This window comes from Trichophyton benhamiae (genome assembly GCF_000151125.1).
Source record: "Trichophyton benhamiae CBS 112371 chromosome Unknown Abenha-G-c-176a04.f1, whole genome shotgun sequence".
In the NCBI taxonomy this organism is placed as follows: Eukaryota; Fungi; Ascomycota; class Eurotiomycetes; order Onygenales; family Arthrodermataceae; genus Trichophyton; species Trichophyton benhamiae.
In genome coordinates this window covers 45,591-61,953 of record NW_003315107.1, presented here as the reverse complement: position 1 = coordinate 61,953, position 16,363 = coordinate 45,591, and the positions used below count along the sequence as shown (strand labels likewise).

General features: G+C 51.7%; 6 protein-coding genes across 6 annotated transcripts; 2 read left to right on the top strand and 4 right to left on the bottom strand.

The window, feature by feature from the left end:
* Positions 1-720: 720 nt before the first annotated feature.
* Positions 721-2,639, top strand: ARB_06943 (uncharacterized protein; the record flags this gene model as incomplete). The annotated part of the gene is made up of 2 exons (XM_003014336.1): positions 721-2,416; positions 2,491-2,639. 2 exons carry the CDS (start codon positions 721-723, stop codon positions 2,637-2,639), a joined length of 1,845 nt encoding a protein of 614 aa, XP_003014382.1.
* Positions 2,640-4,463: 1,824 nt separating this feature from the next.
* ARB_06942 (cell wall glucanase, putative) lies at positions 4,464-6,562 on the bottom strand (the record flags this gene model as incomplete). The annotated part of the gene is made up of 2 exons (XM_003014335.1): positions 4,464-4,608; positions 4,686-6,562. The coding sequence occupies 2 exons, from the start codon at positions 6,560-6,562 to the stop codon at positions 4,464-4,466; spliced, it is 2,022 nt and encodes a 673-aa protein (XP_003014381.1).
* Positions 6,563-7,608: 1,046 nt separating this feature from the next.
* ARB_06941 (uncharacterized protein) lies at positions 7,609-8,920 on the bottom strand (the record flags this gene model as incomplete). Its single annotated transcript, XM_003014334.1, has 4 exons — positions 7,609-7,841; positions 7,924-8,565; positions 8,598-8,738; positions 8,788-8,920. 4 exons carry the CDS (start codon positions 8,918-8,920, stop codon positions 7,609-7,611), a joined length of 1,149 nt encoding a protein of 382 aa, XP_003014380.1.
* A 72-nt stretch (positions 8,921-8,992) lies between these two features.
* ARB_06940 (uncharacterized protein) lies at positions 8,993-10,075 on the bottom strand (the record flags this gene model as incomplete). The annotated part of the gene is made up of 1 exon (XM_003014333.1): positions 8,993-10,075. The coding sequence occupies one exon, from the start codon at positions 10,073-10,075 to the stop codon at positions 8,993-8,995; it is 1,083 nt and encodes a 360-aa protein (XP_003014379.1).
* A 109-nt stretch (positions 10,076-10,184) lies between these two features.
* ARB_06939 (uncharacterized protein) lies at positions 10,185-11,283 on the top strand (the record flags this gene model as incomplete). Its single annotated transcript, XM_003014332.1, has 5 exons — positions 10,185-10,212; positions 10,254-10,338; positions 10,514-10,938; positions 11,000-11,035; positions 11,060-11,283. The coding sequence occupies 5 exons, from the start codon at positions 10,185-10,187 to the stop codon at positions 11,281-11,283; spliced, it is 798 nt and encodes a 265-aa protein (XP_003014378.1).
* A 3,994-nt stretch (positions 11,284-15,277) lies between these two features.
* On the bottom strand, positions 15,278-15,964 carry ARB_06938 (uncharacterized protein; the record flags this gene model as incomplete). Its single annotated transcript, XM_003014331.1, has 1 exon — positions 15,278-15,964. One exon carries the CDS (start codon positions 15,962-15,964, stop codon positions 15,278-15,280), a length of 687 nt encoding a protein of 228 aa, XP_003014377.1.
* Positions 15,965-16,363: the final 399 nt, after the last annotated feature.

Genomic DNA, 16,363 nt, shown 5'->3' with positions numbered 1-16,363 from the left:
TTCTTAGCAAGTTTGAGTGACTCTTAGCTTCACTCGTTATCAATTTTCCCGCGCCACTGCCCACGTCAACACCAACAACAACCCACCATGCTCCCGATTTTTATCCAGTTCACTCGGTTGCCAGCTTTCAAGCATCCGCAAAGTGACGGCCAGTGAGACAAAAATATGTAAGTAGTCTCGTTCCCTGGCCGTGAATGCCTGCAACGGCATGTCAAAAGTCATCCCATGCCAATGCCTGCACCCTGCATCTCGCAGTGACGCCGGTATTATCTGGACCAACCCCAGCGCGCCATGCTGCCTGCAAGTTGCTGCAAGTTCAACTGCTAGAGACAACGTCTGGCTAATGGTTCGCTTGTTCTACAGATATAACAGGATAAAAGATACGAATCAGCGTCTCGCGATCTACCATCCATCACCTCCTTTCATCCTAGCGATTTAGCTACAGGCGCACGGGAGACCGACAAAACCACAGCAGTTCTACCTAGGCATCAAAGCAAGAGAGCCTCCAGGTGCATCAAGGGGGGTAGAGAGAGGCCCTACCGCCTATAATATTCGTCAGACTCACGCGATACGGGGATTGGCTCTCCCCCTTGGGCACTGAAGGAGTGCCCTACCACCCCCTCCTCATTCGCAAAGCTACACATAACGAGTGAATATCGCGATCTCTCTCGACCCGGCTAACAGCATTACGGGCCTTTTGAGGGCCATCAGGTGGGAATCATGGCCAGCCAGGACATTCGAAACGGAGCGAGGAGGAGCTCGAGGGTGTCTGGTGGTCGCGAACTCAAGCTACCCCCCTCCTACACCGTTGACGGGAGAACGTATACGGCTGGCCCCGAGATGCGCCCGCGCAGCCATACGATATCAGCGGAGGCGAGCCGAAGCCCGCTGAATCCACTGAGTCTACCTAGCTCTCCGAGCCGGCAACCCGTAGTGACCACTATTAAGCCACGGTCTCAGACCATCTATCCCACTCCATCCCGAGATGGTGGTGAGCGTTATATAACCCCTTCGTCATCTCATTCTCGGCATAGGCAACCTAGTGGGCCACTGGGAGGAGAGCCCGATACGATAGTGCCTTCTGGAGAACGTGAGCTCAAGTACAGGAATGGGTATCTTACTCCTGCCGGAAATTCTGGGTTCCCAAGCCCTAACCGGGATTCCAGCTATAAAGATATCGATGTCCATGATTCATTCAGCTATACCAACGCTCGAGAACAGTTTTATAGAGACTCTGATGCGATTCGGGAATCCCGTCGACAAGTCCCCGCTGTCAGAAAGGCAAGGCCCTTGAGTTTGACCGGGTTGGAAGCTTACCTTCCACAAGTCACTCGGGACCCAAAGGCTGCTGGGCCTCCGCCATCATCTCGGCGATTCCTAGCGCCTGAGAGAGAAGACGCGCCTCGCAATTACAGAGAGATAAAGCCGCGGGATCTAGATGCTGATGCAACCAGGAACAACCCTACAGTCCCTCGAGCATCTGACAACGCCCGGCAAAATAGCTCCCTTCGCAACCCAGTATCTTTACATCAGGACAGAACTACGTCACCATCACCCGCCCCTCCTGCCCCACGTCGTTCCGGCTATGATAATTCAGTTGAAAAAGGGTATCAGATACGAAGAGATGCGAACAACAACGTGATTGTTGACGATAAACCCGAAACTGCTCGGCGTGACCGACGCCTGAGCGTTTCTGGCCAGACTCCGAGCCGAGATCGAGGATATTCTACCGGCAGGGCTCCGGATGGAATGACGGGTGGTGGCCTTGGAACCGCTGGCCTTGCCAGTGGCTATTCTAATGAACCCATGGATGCACACCCACGGGCTGAGGCTCGGAGCGGGCGAGATCGGTCAGACTATTCCAGTCGCCCTGAAGATAAATACAAGTCCTCTAGGAACTGGCCTCAAGACACAAATGATGGTTACTATTCGGATGGAGCTAGGGGAAATCACAAGTATAACCCACCACCATCCTCTCGGGAGACAGAACGGCGCCCTAGGGCTCCGTCACCAGTTGACTCAGACTCGAAGCGGTCAGTCAACTCCTCACGTCATGAAAATTACGAAAGAGCAGCCCCAAGAGAATCGAATTCTTCTTCTGCGAAGAGATCGCCTCCTCCGGCTAGTGGAACGAGCCCAGACACCCAAGCACCGCGAGGGATTCTAAAACAACCCACCGAGAAATTCCCCGAGGAGCCCCATGCTGTCCGAGAAGGCGTGGCGCCTTTGAAGGATGCGCCAAAGAAAGGCGTACCAGCTGGCGCCCGCTGGACCAAAATCGACAGAAGGCTAGTCAGCCCATCTGCTCTTGAAGGGCGAGAAAGGTTTGAAGAACGACCGGACTACGTTATTGTGCTGCGAGTTCTGTCCAGAGAAGAAATTGAGGAGTACGCACTTTCGTCTGCTAAGATACGAGGTGAGTCTTGATGATTGGGAACTGCGAGTTGCTGTAGCTTGATGATACTATGGAAACTGATGGTGGGTGTCTAGCGTCACGAACCCGACGAATCTCAGATCGTAAATCCCGAGACGACGATGATACTCGAGCTCGCGGACGTGATTCCGACAGCGATGATGAAGACGACCATGACTCATCCCAGCTGCGACTCGAGCCACCACCACGAGACCCCAGACGATGACGAACGTGAATCGTAACGCACGTATCCGTCATTTACTCACTTCACGTAGTTTCTACAATATCCCACTCTCTTCCTGCACCACACTTCGCAGAGCCATGCTTTTGTCTGATTTCCTCGCATCTAATGATTTTGTTTGTTGACATGAATACCAACGTACTAAATGAAAAATAAAAAAAAAAAAAAAAGGAAGAAAAAAAATTAGTTTCTTGCTTTGTTTTATGACGAATAGCCATTCATTGAGAGGTGAGAATTTGGATTCCTTGCTGTTGATTACTTGGTATAGGCTGGTTGTGAGTCCATCAAGTAATCTATGCTATGCTACTGACTTAAAGAAATGATGGTCGTTACTACTTGTTTGCTTGAGGTTGCTAGATTGTTGAATTCAAGAAAACTATCTTAGTGCCTTTTGAATTTGACGAGCGGTTTACTCTATTGAATGACTGACTGATGACCCTTTCAAAAGCGTAGAGTTATTTCACTCGTTCAAATAACTGTTTGGTGACGTCGGCGTTTGATGCTTTCAATAAGCGGGATGTGGGGCAGCTGTTGTTACTAAGCGGCGGTAAGTTAAAATTAACCGCGGAAGACAACGTCAACAAAGAACATCCCCGTATGATAGCTATTAGCTATGGTATTTCGTAGTTACGCAATGGCACGAAATTATACATAAATATGTGGTATTATTAGTTCTATGGCTAAGTGATTGAAATTTTCGTTATGTCGGTTCTTTCAGCGTGTCATTGTTAGTGTATCAGAGCCCCTACCATTCCCGGGGCACATTCTTACCAGGTTATTCATACTACTAAATATCAAGCCCCAAAACCACTCTCTTAGTATCAAGTATTCCGTGAAGAGGACCCTCCCAACACTATATGTATAGCCGTTGAGATCAACACGCATCAGGCCCATCCACGAAACCCACCAGCCGATCAACAAACATTACATCATACTCCGAGCCCCTCAAAGCCAAGTATAAAAAAAATATGTATATATCTAGATTAATCTCGATCCCAAGCTCTAGCGGCCGATCGAATCATAAGCTACCTAAAGTAAGCTACTCCAGAACGAACTATATATACATGCAAGAGCGATCACCAAAACAAGCTTCCAATACAACAACACAACAGGCAGGCTGGCTCGGGCTGGCGTTACAAAAGCAATAAAAATAAAATCAAAAACAAAAAGCCACTCGAAAAAGTAAAAAAGAAAACAAAAGCAAAAAGCAACGGCGCGGGATTGCCCATTGACGTCAAAGCGGAAAAAAAGTATAAGTGGGCTCTGCGCGAAAAAGAAAAAAGGGCGCAAAGCAAGGCGTGACAAGGCATGGCAGGGCATGGCAAGGCAGGACGAGGCAGGGAAGCGGGGACCGACCGCGGGGCGGAAAGTATATGCCGAGGGGTGCGTGTGTCTGGTCGAGGAGCTTATTTGAGCTGTCGTCGATGCCACTAAAGTCGATCGATCGATCGGTGGGATCGAGTAAAAAGAAAAAGGGCGATCTGCGGATTTGAGGGGAGGAAGAAGGTAGGTAGGTAGGGAGGTAAGTAGGAAGGGGAGAAGAAGGTATTTACATAATGCATGTGTCAACGTCAATCAATAAAGGAAGAAAATAAGAACAGGAAGAGTGCGCTGGTGCTCGAACGGGTGAAAAATGTGAGCTGGCTGAACGGTGTATATGCCGGTATATATGGCTGAAACGGAAGGTATATAGAGGAAAAGGCGAGTCTATGTCGACGTATATGTCGAAGTGTAGATGGTGTAGATGGTGTAGATGGTGTAGATGGTGTAGATGGTGTAGATGGTGGTGAAAGTCAGTGGAGACGTCGGTTAATCGACTGTCTTGCCGCCGCAGTCGGGAATCTTGATGCCAGGCTTGAGAACGCGGGCAGGATCCATAAGACCCCATTTATCTTCCCATTCCTTACCCGGCTCATTGAACGTGACTTTCCACGGCTCATCAAATGCCTCAAACCTGCATTCATTATTAATATCACTCAAACAAAGAAAGAAAAAAGAAAGAAACAGAGGTATAAAGGGAGAACGACATACCAGAAATAATCAGTCCCGTTACTGAGGGCCTGACACACCCAGTTCTCCATGAAGATATTCATGTCCTTGACGCTCGCTACAGACCCCGACTTGGAATCAGGACACTTGGAATCACCGCAGTTATTCCCTCCACCGCTAGGCCATCCGATCTCCGAGATGATCTGTTTCTTGTTCGTGCCCTTTGTCAACGAGACGTCGTGTTCTGCCCAGAACGACCATGCCCAGCCCGTGCCCTTGTCGGCCGTGACACCGGCAAAGAACGGATGGACGTTGGACATGACTACGTCGACTATCTTTGTGAGCGGCTGAGTCCAGGCATCGCCCAGGTCAGACGTGGCGATGGGGAGGTCGAGTTTAAGCGATGCCAGCTCGTCCTTGACGCCGGTGATGTACTTCATCAGCTGCGTGAGCGTGGAGGGATCGTTTTTGCCACGATACAGCACCTCGTTGCCGACGATGACGCCCTTGAAGACGGACTTGTCGCGGGTGTTTTCGAGGATCTTGTAGAGCTGTTTGATCTGGCGGTCGTTGGTGGTGGTGTTGGTGTCTATCCACACGCCGAGCCAGAGCTTCATCTGCTTGAGCTCGAGGCGCTCAAAGGCATGCAGGACCATCTCGGTCTGGTTGCAGTCTGTGCCGTACAGACGGACGGTGTTGGTGAGCTGCGAGAGCACGGCGATGTCGCGGGTGACGTTGTTCTGGCTGGGCGGGTACTTGAGGCAGAGCGGGTACTGGGTGCCCCAGGGGGTGTAGTCCATGCCCGGGAAGACCTTGTGCAGGTCCTTGCTCTGCAGGGCCTTGATCTCCTTTGAGTCCTTGCCGAGATCTCCCTTGTCGTCGTCTGTGCCGGAGCCGCTGCCGCCGGGCCTGTTGGGGTCGGAGCTAGCCTTTTGGTTGGCGAGGATGCCTGCGGTGACACCGCCGGCTATGGCACCGGCGAGGACGAGGGCGACGATGATGCCGATGATCCAGAGGCGTTTCTTGCGGGATCGTTCTTCGTCAACGAAGACCTTTTTCTCCCCCGTTGCGAGGTTGTAGAGGGGAGTGTCTGGGCCGACACCCGCTCCGTTACCGTTGCCGTTTCCGCTGCCACTGCCGCTTGCACCGGCGGGACTGCGGGCACCCGAGCCAGGCAATGAGCCGGATGCAGCGGCTCCCGCCCCGACGCCGGGATAGAGGTTGTTGTGGCTTGAGTTGTGGCCCATACTGAGGAGGGAGCGTCTCTTGGGCTCGGGGATGAAGCCATCGTCTCCGTCGTCGACGATGTCGTGCGGGTTGATGGACTCTGGATGGACTGCGCCGAGGCCAGACTCGTCTCTCCTGTACGGGTCTTCATAGTGGTATCTTGCGGCGTTATCCTGGTACGCATTGTACCTGTCGTTACTATAGTTGTTGTTACTATAGTTGTTGCTATGGTTGCTGCTATAGTTGTTGTTGTTGTTGTTGTTGTTGTTGTTGGTGTAGTTGGTGTGGTGATCCTGGTAGCCACGGCTATGGGCATAGCCCGCGGGATCATAGCTGCCGCCCATGGTCTCCTGGTATCCCATCTCCTCGTAGGCACGCGAGTCATGCAGGTGCCGGCGGGAGTGGCCCGGGTATGCAGCGACCCCCGAGGCCAGGCCGGTCATGCCTCCGCCGGCCGCTCCATGGCCGTAGTTGTCTGCGCCGGCGGTGACGTCTGACCGGCCCGGATGCTGCGGGATATAGTCTTCGGAGTAGTAGGGCTCGTCGTGCGGGTGATGCTGCTGCTGGCGATGCTGCGGAGGGTGAGGCTGGGGGTTGACGGGCGAGTAGTAGTTGTTTTGCGGCGGCAGCATGGCGAGGTCCTGGTCGGGGTCGGGCGAAGGGTTTCGATAAGCCGGTCGATAAGGCTGCATTTGTCGTTCTTTGTCTATCTCTTGTTATTATCTCTATTGTGTCTTCTGTCCCCGTTCCTCTGTTCCTCTGGTCTGTTCCTGTCCTGATCCGTTTCTAGTCTTCCTGTTCCTGTTCCTGGCGGTGTTCCTGGCCCGTCAACATATCAAGCAGCACCCGCGGATCGGACGGCAGAAGCGGACCGGCCCAGGAGGTTTGAGTATAGGAACCAGAGCGAAGAAGAGAAGAGCGAAGATGAGACCGCTTCACCGCAAAAAAGTGAGCGATGCACTTCAGCCCTTCCTTCGCAGCGCAGGTGGTTGTGTTGTCTCGCTCGTATCGAGTACGATCGCCGTGCTGTTTCTCTTACTAAGGAGGCGGACCGGGGGAGGGGGGGCAAAGCTGAAATTGGGCGTTGAAGCCAGGAGCAGCGCTGAAACACGGCGATCAAATGAGATGAATTATGAATATAGAGAGATTATGTAGAGAATATGATAGAGGATATGGTAGCGATGTGAGAGTAGAAAAGGAGAGACAGGCAGAGGAAAAAGGAGGCTGAAGCAAGCGAGATGTCTTGAACTAGCGCGCGAGGCCGGCGGCTTGACCAGTAGAAGAAGCGAGGAAAGCCGCGGGCGTTGGCGTCCATCGTCCAGTGTTGATGGTCGGCGTCGGCCTGACAACAGCCTGGCGACAGGGTTATCGGCAGCTATACTACACCACAATTAAGGCCAGTAACATACTTACTTTGAGTAGTAAGTAGATAAGATGGATGGGGATAGAGATGGGCGGGTCAGACGAGGGGGCGAAGATCGTGATCACCGCGATGAGACGAGACGAGAAGATGAGACGAGATGAGACGACAAGATAAGATGAGATGAGATGAGATGAAACGCCTGAAGGTCATCATGTTCATGAAGAAGTAGAAGAAAAGAAGAGAAGAGTAACCGCCCAAAAGACCAACTTTTTAGCATACATACATACAGCCATGAAATGAAGATAGACAGAGAAGAACATAGGAAAGACATCATCGTAAGAGAGTAGAAGCAAGTAGAAATTGAGCGAGTAAAGACTACTCGACCTCCTCAGCGGACCGGGAGGAGGCAGTCGTGAGCACCGCCGGCGGAGAGGCAGCAGACACAGCAGTAGTAGCAGCAGTAGACTCCTTGTCTTTGGCGTCTGTCTTGCGGCCTCTGTCGAGCCATCGTCGCTTGCCCACGCGAGTCTCAAAGTAAGGCGCTATCTCGCTGGTCTCATGGCCGGCCGTCAACATGCTGTTTCTCATCTTGTTGCGATACGCGTCCACTACAGAAGTTAGTTAGCAAAGAACATTCTCTAGCATGGAGTAGTATAGAGTAGTATAGAATAGAGTAGAAGGTAGACTTACTTGATCGTTGTAGGAAGAGCATCCTGCCCGCAAAGACTCTGCTCTGGCCCCAGCTCATGCGATACCCCATATCATTAAGCAGCTCTTCTCTCTCCTTCTTCGCCCTCGTCAGGCGCGGGACCAGCACTTCCTCTCCCTCCAGCATGGCCATGGGCACACTCGTCTTGCCCGCCGTGACATCTTCCTCGTCTGCATTGCTGCTGCTGCCCGCAACCAGCCTTCCCGCCGGCTGCGACTCATCATCATCGTCCATGAACCGGTCCCCCTTCCGGCGGTGGTGAGCAAAGGGTGAATGGACGGGGACATACGTGCGAGGGAAGACGGAGTTGGCCTTGCGATATGAGTCCGGGATCTCCTTCATGTCTACCTGGTCGAGCATGACCTTGACGCGCACCCGGCATGAGCGCTGGGGGTCCTCGACGAGAATGAACTTGCGTCGTTTGCCCTCTGGTAGGTCTTTGAATTGTTGCTGGTGGTGCGAGGAGTGGTTGGGGGTATCATCTTCTGCCGGGCGTTTGTCGGCGGTGGTGGTGGTGGTTGCTGAAGAGGCTGGGGGGTATGATGGGTATGTAGAGCCGTTGAAGACATGGGCTGGTCTATCTGTGTATGTTGGTGGCTGTTGTTGTTGTTGGCGGTACTGGGCTGGGGGTGGTGGATGAATTAGCTTAGTTTACTTTTGAGGACGTGGACGTGGACGTGGACATGGACATGGACAGGGACAGGGACAAGGATGGCGGACAAGGGAGAGACAAGGATATGGATATGGATGGATGGATGGATGGTTGGTTGTATGGGTATATAGAATGGGAATTCGGCTGATAGATACACAGCTCAAATACAGTCACTCAATAGATAAGCATAAACATGAGAAGAAGAAGATGAAGATGAAGATGAAGATGAAGATGAAGATGAAGATGAAGATGAAGATGAAGAAGAAAACCTTTTCCCTAGCTCCCAAAGTCCCAGCACTCCTTGTCCGGCCCGCTCCAGCATACATGACACATAAAAAATAATCACAAGAAGAAGAAGTAAATGAAGTAGAAGAAGAAGTAGAAGTGAAGTAGAGTGGTTACATCTGCTGAAACATACCGCTAACATTGACGTCCTCTGCATGGCTCTCATGCGGCTGATGCGGCGGCAGACCCGGCAACGGCTGCTGCTGAGCCTGCTGCTGCTGCGGGTGCTGCTGGGGGTGCTGCTGCTGGTGCTGGCTGAGATGCGAGGCATGCTGGGCCACCGCCTTGCGATTATTCGCTTTAGCCATGCGCTTGACTCTCCGGCTCCTCAGCCGCGGGTCCTGATGCGAGTTGCGCCAGCTGTCGACCGCCCGCTGGATGAGGCCTCTCTTGCCCCTGAGACACGGGTTGAGCTCAGCCAGCGCCCATCCGACGGCGTTGCACTCTGTTTCGTAGACGAGCCTGTTGCCGCGGTACTGGTCCTTGGTGCAGCAGGCGCGCGGGTAGACGCAGTTCTCGGTCTTGAAGTCCTGCGGTAGAGTCTCAATGTTGATGTTCTCGACGTCGCAGCGGATGGTGTATTCCATCTTGACGCGGTCGCGGGAGTACTCGAAGGCGATCCACTGCACGCCGTTTGTGTCTTGCCGGACGACGAGCGGGGTGGTTGCCGGGATGGGCCCCGGAGCGGCGCCGGAGTTTGTTGTTGGCGAAGAAGACGTCTGGGGCCTGCTCTCGAGCTTCATGCGCGGGCTGACCTGTGACGGGCCCTGGGGAGGCTGCTGCTGCTGCTGGTGCTGCTGCTGCGGCGGCGGCGGCTGCTGAGGGTGTTGCTGCTGCTGCTGGTGCTGCATCTGGGGCATGGGCGCGGAGACGGGGCTCATCAGCATGCCCTGGGTCTGGGGAGGGTGCTGCTGGTGCTGCTGGTGCTGCGGCTGGTGGTGGTGCGGCGGCGGCGGATGTTGCTGGTGCTGGTGCTGGTGAGGCTGTTGCTGGTGCGGCGGCTGCTGCTGGTGGTGCTGGTATGGCGGGAGGGAGCTCATGGGCGAGTACTGGGGGTAGGCAGCGGCGGCGGCGGCGTACATGCCGAGGGCTGGCGGTTGGGCGTAGAGCGAGCGGCCATGCTGGTCCTGCTGGGCGACGGAGGAGGCAGGGTGGTAGATGGGCGGGTAGGGCCGCTGCATGTGCGCCGTCGCCATGATAGAGTAGATGGAGAGTAGATAGAGAGTAAATAGAGAGTGAGGTAGAGTGAGTAGAGAGAGTGAGGGTAGAGAGAGAGAGAGAGAGAGTGAGAGTGAGAGAGAGTAGATGGTTGGTAGAGAGAGTGGATGTCTGGGTATGGTATCGGGGACGGGGAGACGAGGGAGAGCTTATAAGGACAGGAAAAAGCAAGCGAAGAGGTCGAAGTCGAAGTAGAAGCAGAAGCAGAAGAAGCAGAGTGGAAGAAGAAGAAGAAGAAGAAGTGGAAGACTAAAAGAGGAGGAGACTAAGAGGAGAAGAAGGTTCGGAAGTCAAAAGGGGATCAACGCGCGCCCCGAAGATCTAGAAGAAAGGCGTTGTCATGGGCGGGCAGGCAGGCAGGCGGAAGGGCAAGGGAGCAGGGCAAGGGCAAGGGTGAGACAGCAGAGTAAGAGTAGGGGGAGGGAAAGTTGCTTTTTTCATTGTTGCTTTTTTGCTTTTGCTTTTTTGCTTTTTTTGCTTTTTTGCTTTTTTACTTTTTTACTTTTTGCTGTTGCTTTTGCTTATTTTACTTTTACTTACTCCGTACATACGAAAACGAGTCTATCTCTCTCTCTCTTCTCCATTACTCTCTCTTGCTCTATTATTACTCTATCATTACTCTTCTACTTTTACTCTTTTTGTCTTCTACTCTACTCTCTACTCTCTACTCTATCTACTTCTACTCTACTCTCTCTTATCTGCTCATCGCCTTCCTTCTTGAGAAGTCGTCGTCGTCTTCTCCTTCTTCTTCCTTTTCGACTACTTCTACCCTCCTTCCTAATCCGACTTCCCCCACGCTTGGCGACATGTCTTGGCAAACAAGGAGATGCTTCCTCTTTCGGTTAGAGCTCCCGAGGGGATCCACTCTTCCAGAAGCAGACAGTGAAAGTTTAATCGAGTAGAGAAGAAGAAGAAGAAGAAGACAGTAAGAGAAGACAGTAAGAGAGAGTAAGAGACAGTAGAGAAGAGAGTAAGTAAGTGGGAGAGAGAGAAGAAGAAGAGAGGGACATTCACCACTCACCACTTGCTCCTCTTACTCTCACTCTCTCCTCTTACTCCTCTTTACTTTACTCTTCTCTACTGTCTTCTCTTAATGCTTCTCTCTCTTAATACTTCTTCTCTTAATACTTCTTCTCTTAATGCTTCTACCAACCCAGCGCCGATCATGCAGGCATTCCTTATGTAATGCCAACCCAGTCAACCTTCTCCTCTGAACCACTCCCCACCTTCACTCTCTCTTCTTCTCTTCTTACTCTTAACTAAACTACTTACAACAAAGTAAGTACTACTGGGCTCCTCCACCTCCATCCGCCCGCCCATCCCTAAGCGAGGTTCCCTTGTCCCCTACTTACATTACTCTCTTACTCTTACTCCAGTCCTTCCCAGGCACTAGTATCACTCCTGCTCCCTGCCCGAGCTCCAGACAGGCACGATGCTTGTTTCGTATCCCTCCCCCCCTCGTATCATCTTACCTTGTTACTGAGAGAACAGCCAGAAGTTGAAAAAGAAAAGAGAAGAAAAAGAGGACAGCGGCTAGCGTCGAACATCACCTTCTCTTCGAACCCGCTCAGCTCCTTGTCTTCCCGCGCCATCCCTGCCCACACCACCCTTATACCACCGTCTGATAAGCGCTCTCCAGGATGTTTCACCTTCGACGCTTTTCAAGAGTAGGTACTTCATCTCCTACTCTTACTACTCTCTTACTACTCTCTTACCGTACTCTTACTTTCATATACTCGGTCGAGTCCCCGCACCCGCGTCTTCCTGGCCGTCCACTCTGGCTTAAATATCCGGCCGCAGGTTGGGAGGGGGGGTAAGTGGGAGAGGGGCCAGCCAGGCCAGCAGGATCAGGATCAGGATCAGGATAATTTCTCTCTCTCGTTGATGCTGCTGCTGGCCAGTTACTCTTCTTCTGTCGGCTAGATTTGCTTTTTCTCTCTCTCTTTTCGACTGAACTGAACTGACTGACGGACTGCAATATCATTCTTCTTAACACCGGTGTGTCAGTGAAGACCTGGCTGTCTCTGCATCTATCTTCCTGTCTGTCTGCCTGCATCCTCCTGTGTAACGACTCAAACCTCCCATTCGACAGGCGACTTTCCCCCTCGTCACACCCTTCTTCTTCCTCTCCCTCTTCCATCGGCTATTCAAGTACTCAACTCATAAACACAGTAAGTAAGTAGTATTGTAGTATGTAATAATAATGCTTTTAACTCCTTTCTTTTTCGCTGCTTCGCCTCAAATCGCCTGATAGAGTTAATATCCTGCATTAAACAAATACTTCCACCACACAACTTAACACACTTACTTACGATAGATAGCCCGTCAACCAACCACTCACCTCGCTCTCTTTCTCTCTCGCTGTCAATCTCATCTCGTCTCTCTCGTCTCTCGCTCTCCCGCAGCCCACTCCCGTCCACCCGCAGCACACTAGTGCATGTCGTGGTTTATGCTATGCTACATTATATCCCCTTTCCTCTTCCTCTATGTACGTATACTTCCTGCGCTGTCCTCGTATCGATCTCAGCCTGCGTCGCACTGCCTGGCGCTCCTGTACGAGGCCGCCCCCCAATCCCTCACCCCCTTTATTTCACACACTCTCTCTCTAGCTAAGCACTTCCCTAAGCCTAAGCCTAAGCGAAGCCGCTTTCGGATAGTCGCTGGCTGGCTGTTATGCTTAACCTGTTCATCCCCCCGACCGACCGTCTCTCTTTTTCCTTACATTATTATTACTTTCACCCAGACCCAACTAGTCAACTAGTCATTTTACTTAGTGTACGAGTCTAGGAGGTTAGGAGCTGGGTTGGTTCATGCTTTAGTGCGATAAAATACTTCCGGAAGTTTCGTGGATGGGCTCCGTCTTTCCACTGAGGTTCAAGGGTCTGTCTTGCTTCTGCTTTGTGCCGGATGGGCTGGCCTGGCGATCCTGGGACCGACCGACCAGTCGTACAAAAACGGTTGGCCAGCAAGTAGACAGCAGCATCACTGCACTGCATCAATAACACAGTCGTAGTCATAGTCATCACACAGTGAGATGCAGGTAGATGTGTAAGTACATAAGTTAGTTGATGTAGGAAAGAAGGTAAGGTGATCCCTGAGCTTCTCCAGACTCGCAAGGAATCGACATGCCCTTTATTTTTTTTAAAGTCGTTTTTCCTTTTTTTTTTTTTTTTTTTGTAGACGGCGAGGCGAGGGTGAGTGGGAATGAATTGTGGCTGAGGATTTGGGGGGATGGGATGCGGGCGGGAGGAGTGGACAGGACAGCAGGCCATTCAAGCAATTTAATTATTATTATTATTACCCATTTGTTTGTTGTCCCATGGATAGTCCGTAGTCCGTCGAGATAACAATGGTAGTAGGTAAGTAAGTACGGAGATAGCAGCGAGAGAGTGTGAGAGAGTAAGGGGAAGACAATTTGCATGGGTGGATGGATGGATGGATGGATGGGGATAAGGGCTTCGGAAATGAGCAGCGAGATTAACGGAGAAACACATAAGAAAGTCGTTAAGCAGAGGATGTTAGAGGAAGGTGAGTTTAGATGTGTGGTCTTCTTCTTCTTATTTTTTTTTTTTTCTTCTTTTTTTCTTTTCTTTCTCGAAGGTACATACATATAGATAACTAGCTTGGTAGAGAGTGAGAGATCCACTGGCTGGGATGGGAGAGCCTCACGAGGAAGCTTGACGGGCTGGGTAAGGATGGCTGGCTAGTTAGGGGGGAAGGGGGGAAGGGGGAGGGGAACGCCGACAGGGGAGAAGCAGGTCAGTAGGCAGTTTAGGGAACCGCTGGCGTGGGAAGGGGAAGCACAGTCGCCGTCGCGCATCTCAGCAACTAAGCAGTTATCCATACTCTACTATCCATATCCAGTGTTTATGGAGTACATGTTTAAGTTGGTAAAAAAAAGTCAAAGCATTCTCGACAAGGACTAACATCCATTATCTGTTGGGATGGGCTTGTGTGTTCAGCTCGTTGGATGCATGGCAGTTTTTTTACGGACCTCCATGCAAACGTGGCGAACAATGGGGTCTTGCTCGTCCATCAAGTGGTCAGAGCCAAACCAAAGGTTGCCAAAGTCACGTCGTCAAAAGCTGCCCTGTGCATCCTGACTGGGTAGATCGAAGGGGAAGAAGGGGGGGGGCGGGCTCGTTCGTTCGTTAACTAGTTATCATTCTCAAATCCCGCGAGCCAGCCAGTTAGCCAGCTAGCCAGCCAGAGGGCCCCATCGGAGTCCTCTCGTCGTCTCTTAATAAGGGGCGATATAGCCTGACTCGACTGTCTTTGAAGTCCGTTCCATGCCTGTTCTCGGTCCGCAGCTCTTGATTGGCAGGCAAGAGTCAGTAGTCACCCTTCAGGGACCCAGTACATAAGTGTGCGGGACAGGAAGAAATAATAATGGCAATCAAGCAACAACGAACAAGAACGGAAGAAAAATAAAAAAATAAAAAACATGATCAGACCAGTGCATATAGATGTGGGTATGCATGCAGGGCAGTGTGTATAGCAGTGTTTACTTATAACCATCTCAGGTCATATCATGTTCGACCAACGACCGCCAGAAGACACTCGTCCCCCAGAACGGCGCCGTATTCGGTTCAAACTCCGGCAGACGCACTGACTGGTTCTTGCTGTACTCTTCCAGCACCTCGTCTCTACTCATTATTATTGTCGTTAGCAATAGATTATCTCCAAATACGGAGTAGAATAGAACATGAAAGACTCACGTAGATGTCTCTAATGGCCCACCGAAGAAGACCGCAGGCCGTCTAGCCAGCACCTCGACAAGATGCCGTCTCTCCATGCCCGGCCCAAACACCACCGTCTGCTCATCCACCATGCCAAACGCCTCTCGCCGCACCACTTCCACCCCCAACGAGGCCAGCAGCTCGACGTCCAGCCTGTTGAAAACCGGATCCTGGGCATAACACCGACACGCCCTTTTACTGTTGCTCTCCGTCGCCGTCGCCGTCGCCGTCGCCGTGGTTGTCGTCGTACCTATTGTATAGAGAAAAGAAAAAAGTGGGGGATAAGTAATCCGTTAATCTTACGTATCGCCACAACACCGACGCATATTATTGCTATTATCATGCTTTTTTGTTTTTTTTTTTTTTTTTTTTTTTTTTTTTTTTTTTTTTTTTTTTTTTTTTAAATTGAAAAACAGACGGAAGGTCATGTCATGTCACGCTTTAATTATATGAGAGCGGGTAGACATGGGATATTTTAAAATTATTATAGCCTTTTTGTTTTTGTTTTTCTATGCGAAAGCGAGAGAGAATGCGAGGAAGAAGAAAAGGTACGTACGTACGGGTATTAGGAGAGAGAAGGTCGATCAGAGAGATGAAGGCCGCCAGCTGGAAGAGCGAGACGGCTCGACGGTCGACCAGCCCGCCGCGAAGAAAGCCGCTGGGACTCCCAAGGGCGATGCAGATGAACTTGCTGTTGTCCTTGCTGCTGCCGACGGAGCTGGCGATGGGAGAGGCTGCGATGGCCTTCCAGGTCTGCGAGGCCAGCCATTTTTCCTGGTGGGCGTCGAACTGCGCGCGCAGCTGGCTCAGCGTCAGCCCGTCTGGCATCTCTGCTGGTATAAGCTGGTCTGTCGTAGCTGTCGTTGTAGCTGTAGTCCTAGCTGTAGTTCTGGTTGTAGTGGCCACCCGCCTGGTGTTGGTGATATGAGTCCAGCCATCGTCGTCCTGGACAGCCACTCGCCGTCGCGGGACAGCCTGCGTCTGAGACTTAGTCTTCTTCCGCGGCATCCTTTCAGTTGCAATTGTGATTGTGATTATTATTAAATTATTATCATTATCCGCTGCGTTGTTCTTGTGAGGTTGAATTAACGATTGTGTGGAGTTCCTCTTCCGGCCTAGTCGAGCCATCCATCGCCATCAACCATCCAGACTTCTACTTAAAAGCTAACTTAACTGGCTTAGACACGCCAAAACGACGACCATCCCGACGCCACGCCTACGCCTGGGAAGATCCTGCGTCCATCGCGAGCCAGCCATGAAGCATGTCCACCACGCGAGCGGCAGGCAACAGGCAACAGGCAAGCAACAGGCAAGCAAGCAAGCAACAGGCAGCGGTTGCTCAGGAACAAACACGAGCCCATGAACCACTTGAACCACCAGCCAGCCCGTCAACCCCTTAGCCGCCAAGTCAGGTCGAAACTCTGGTAACTCACAAGCTAAAAAAGGGTCCCCTCTCCTCTCCTCCCCCCCTCCCCAAACGAACTCCACGCTAGATGCCAACGAACATTCCATGCAGATACTTCTCAG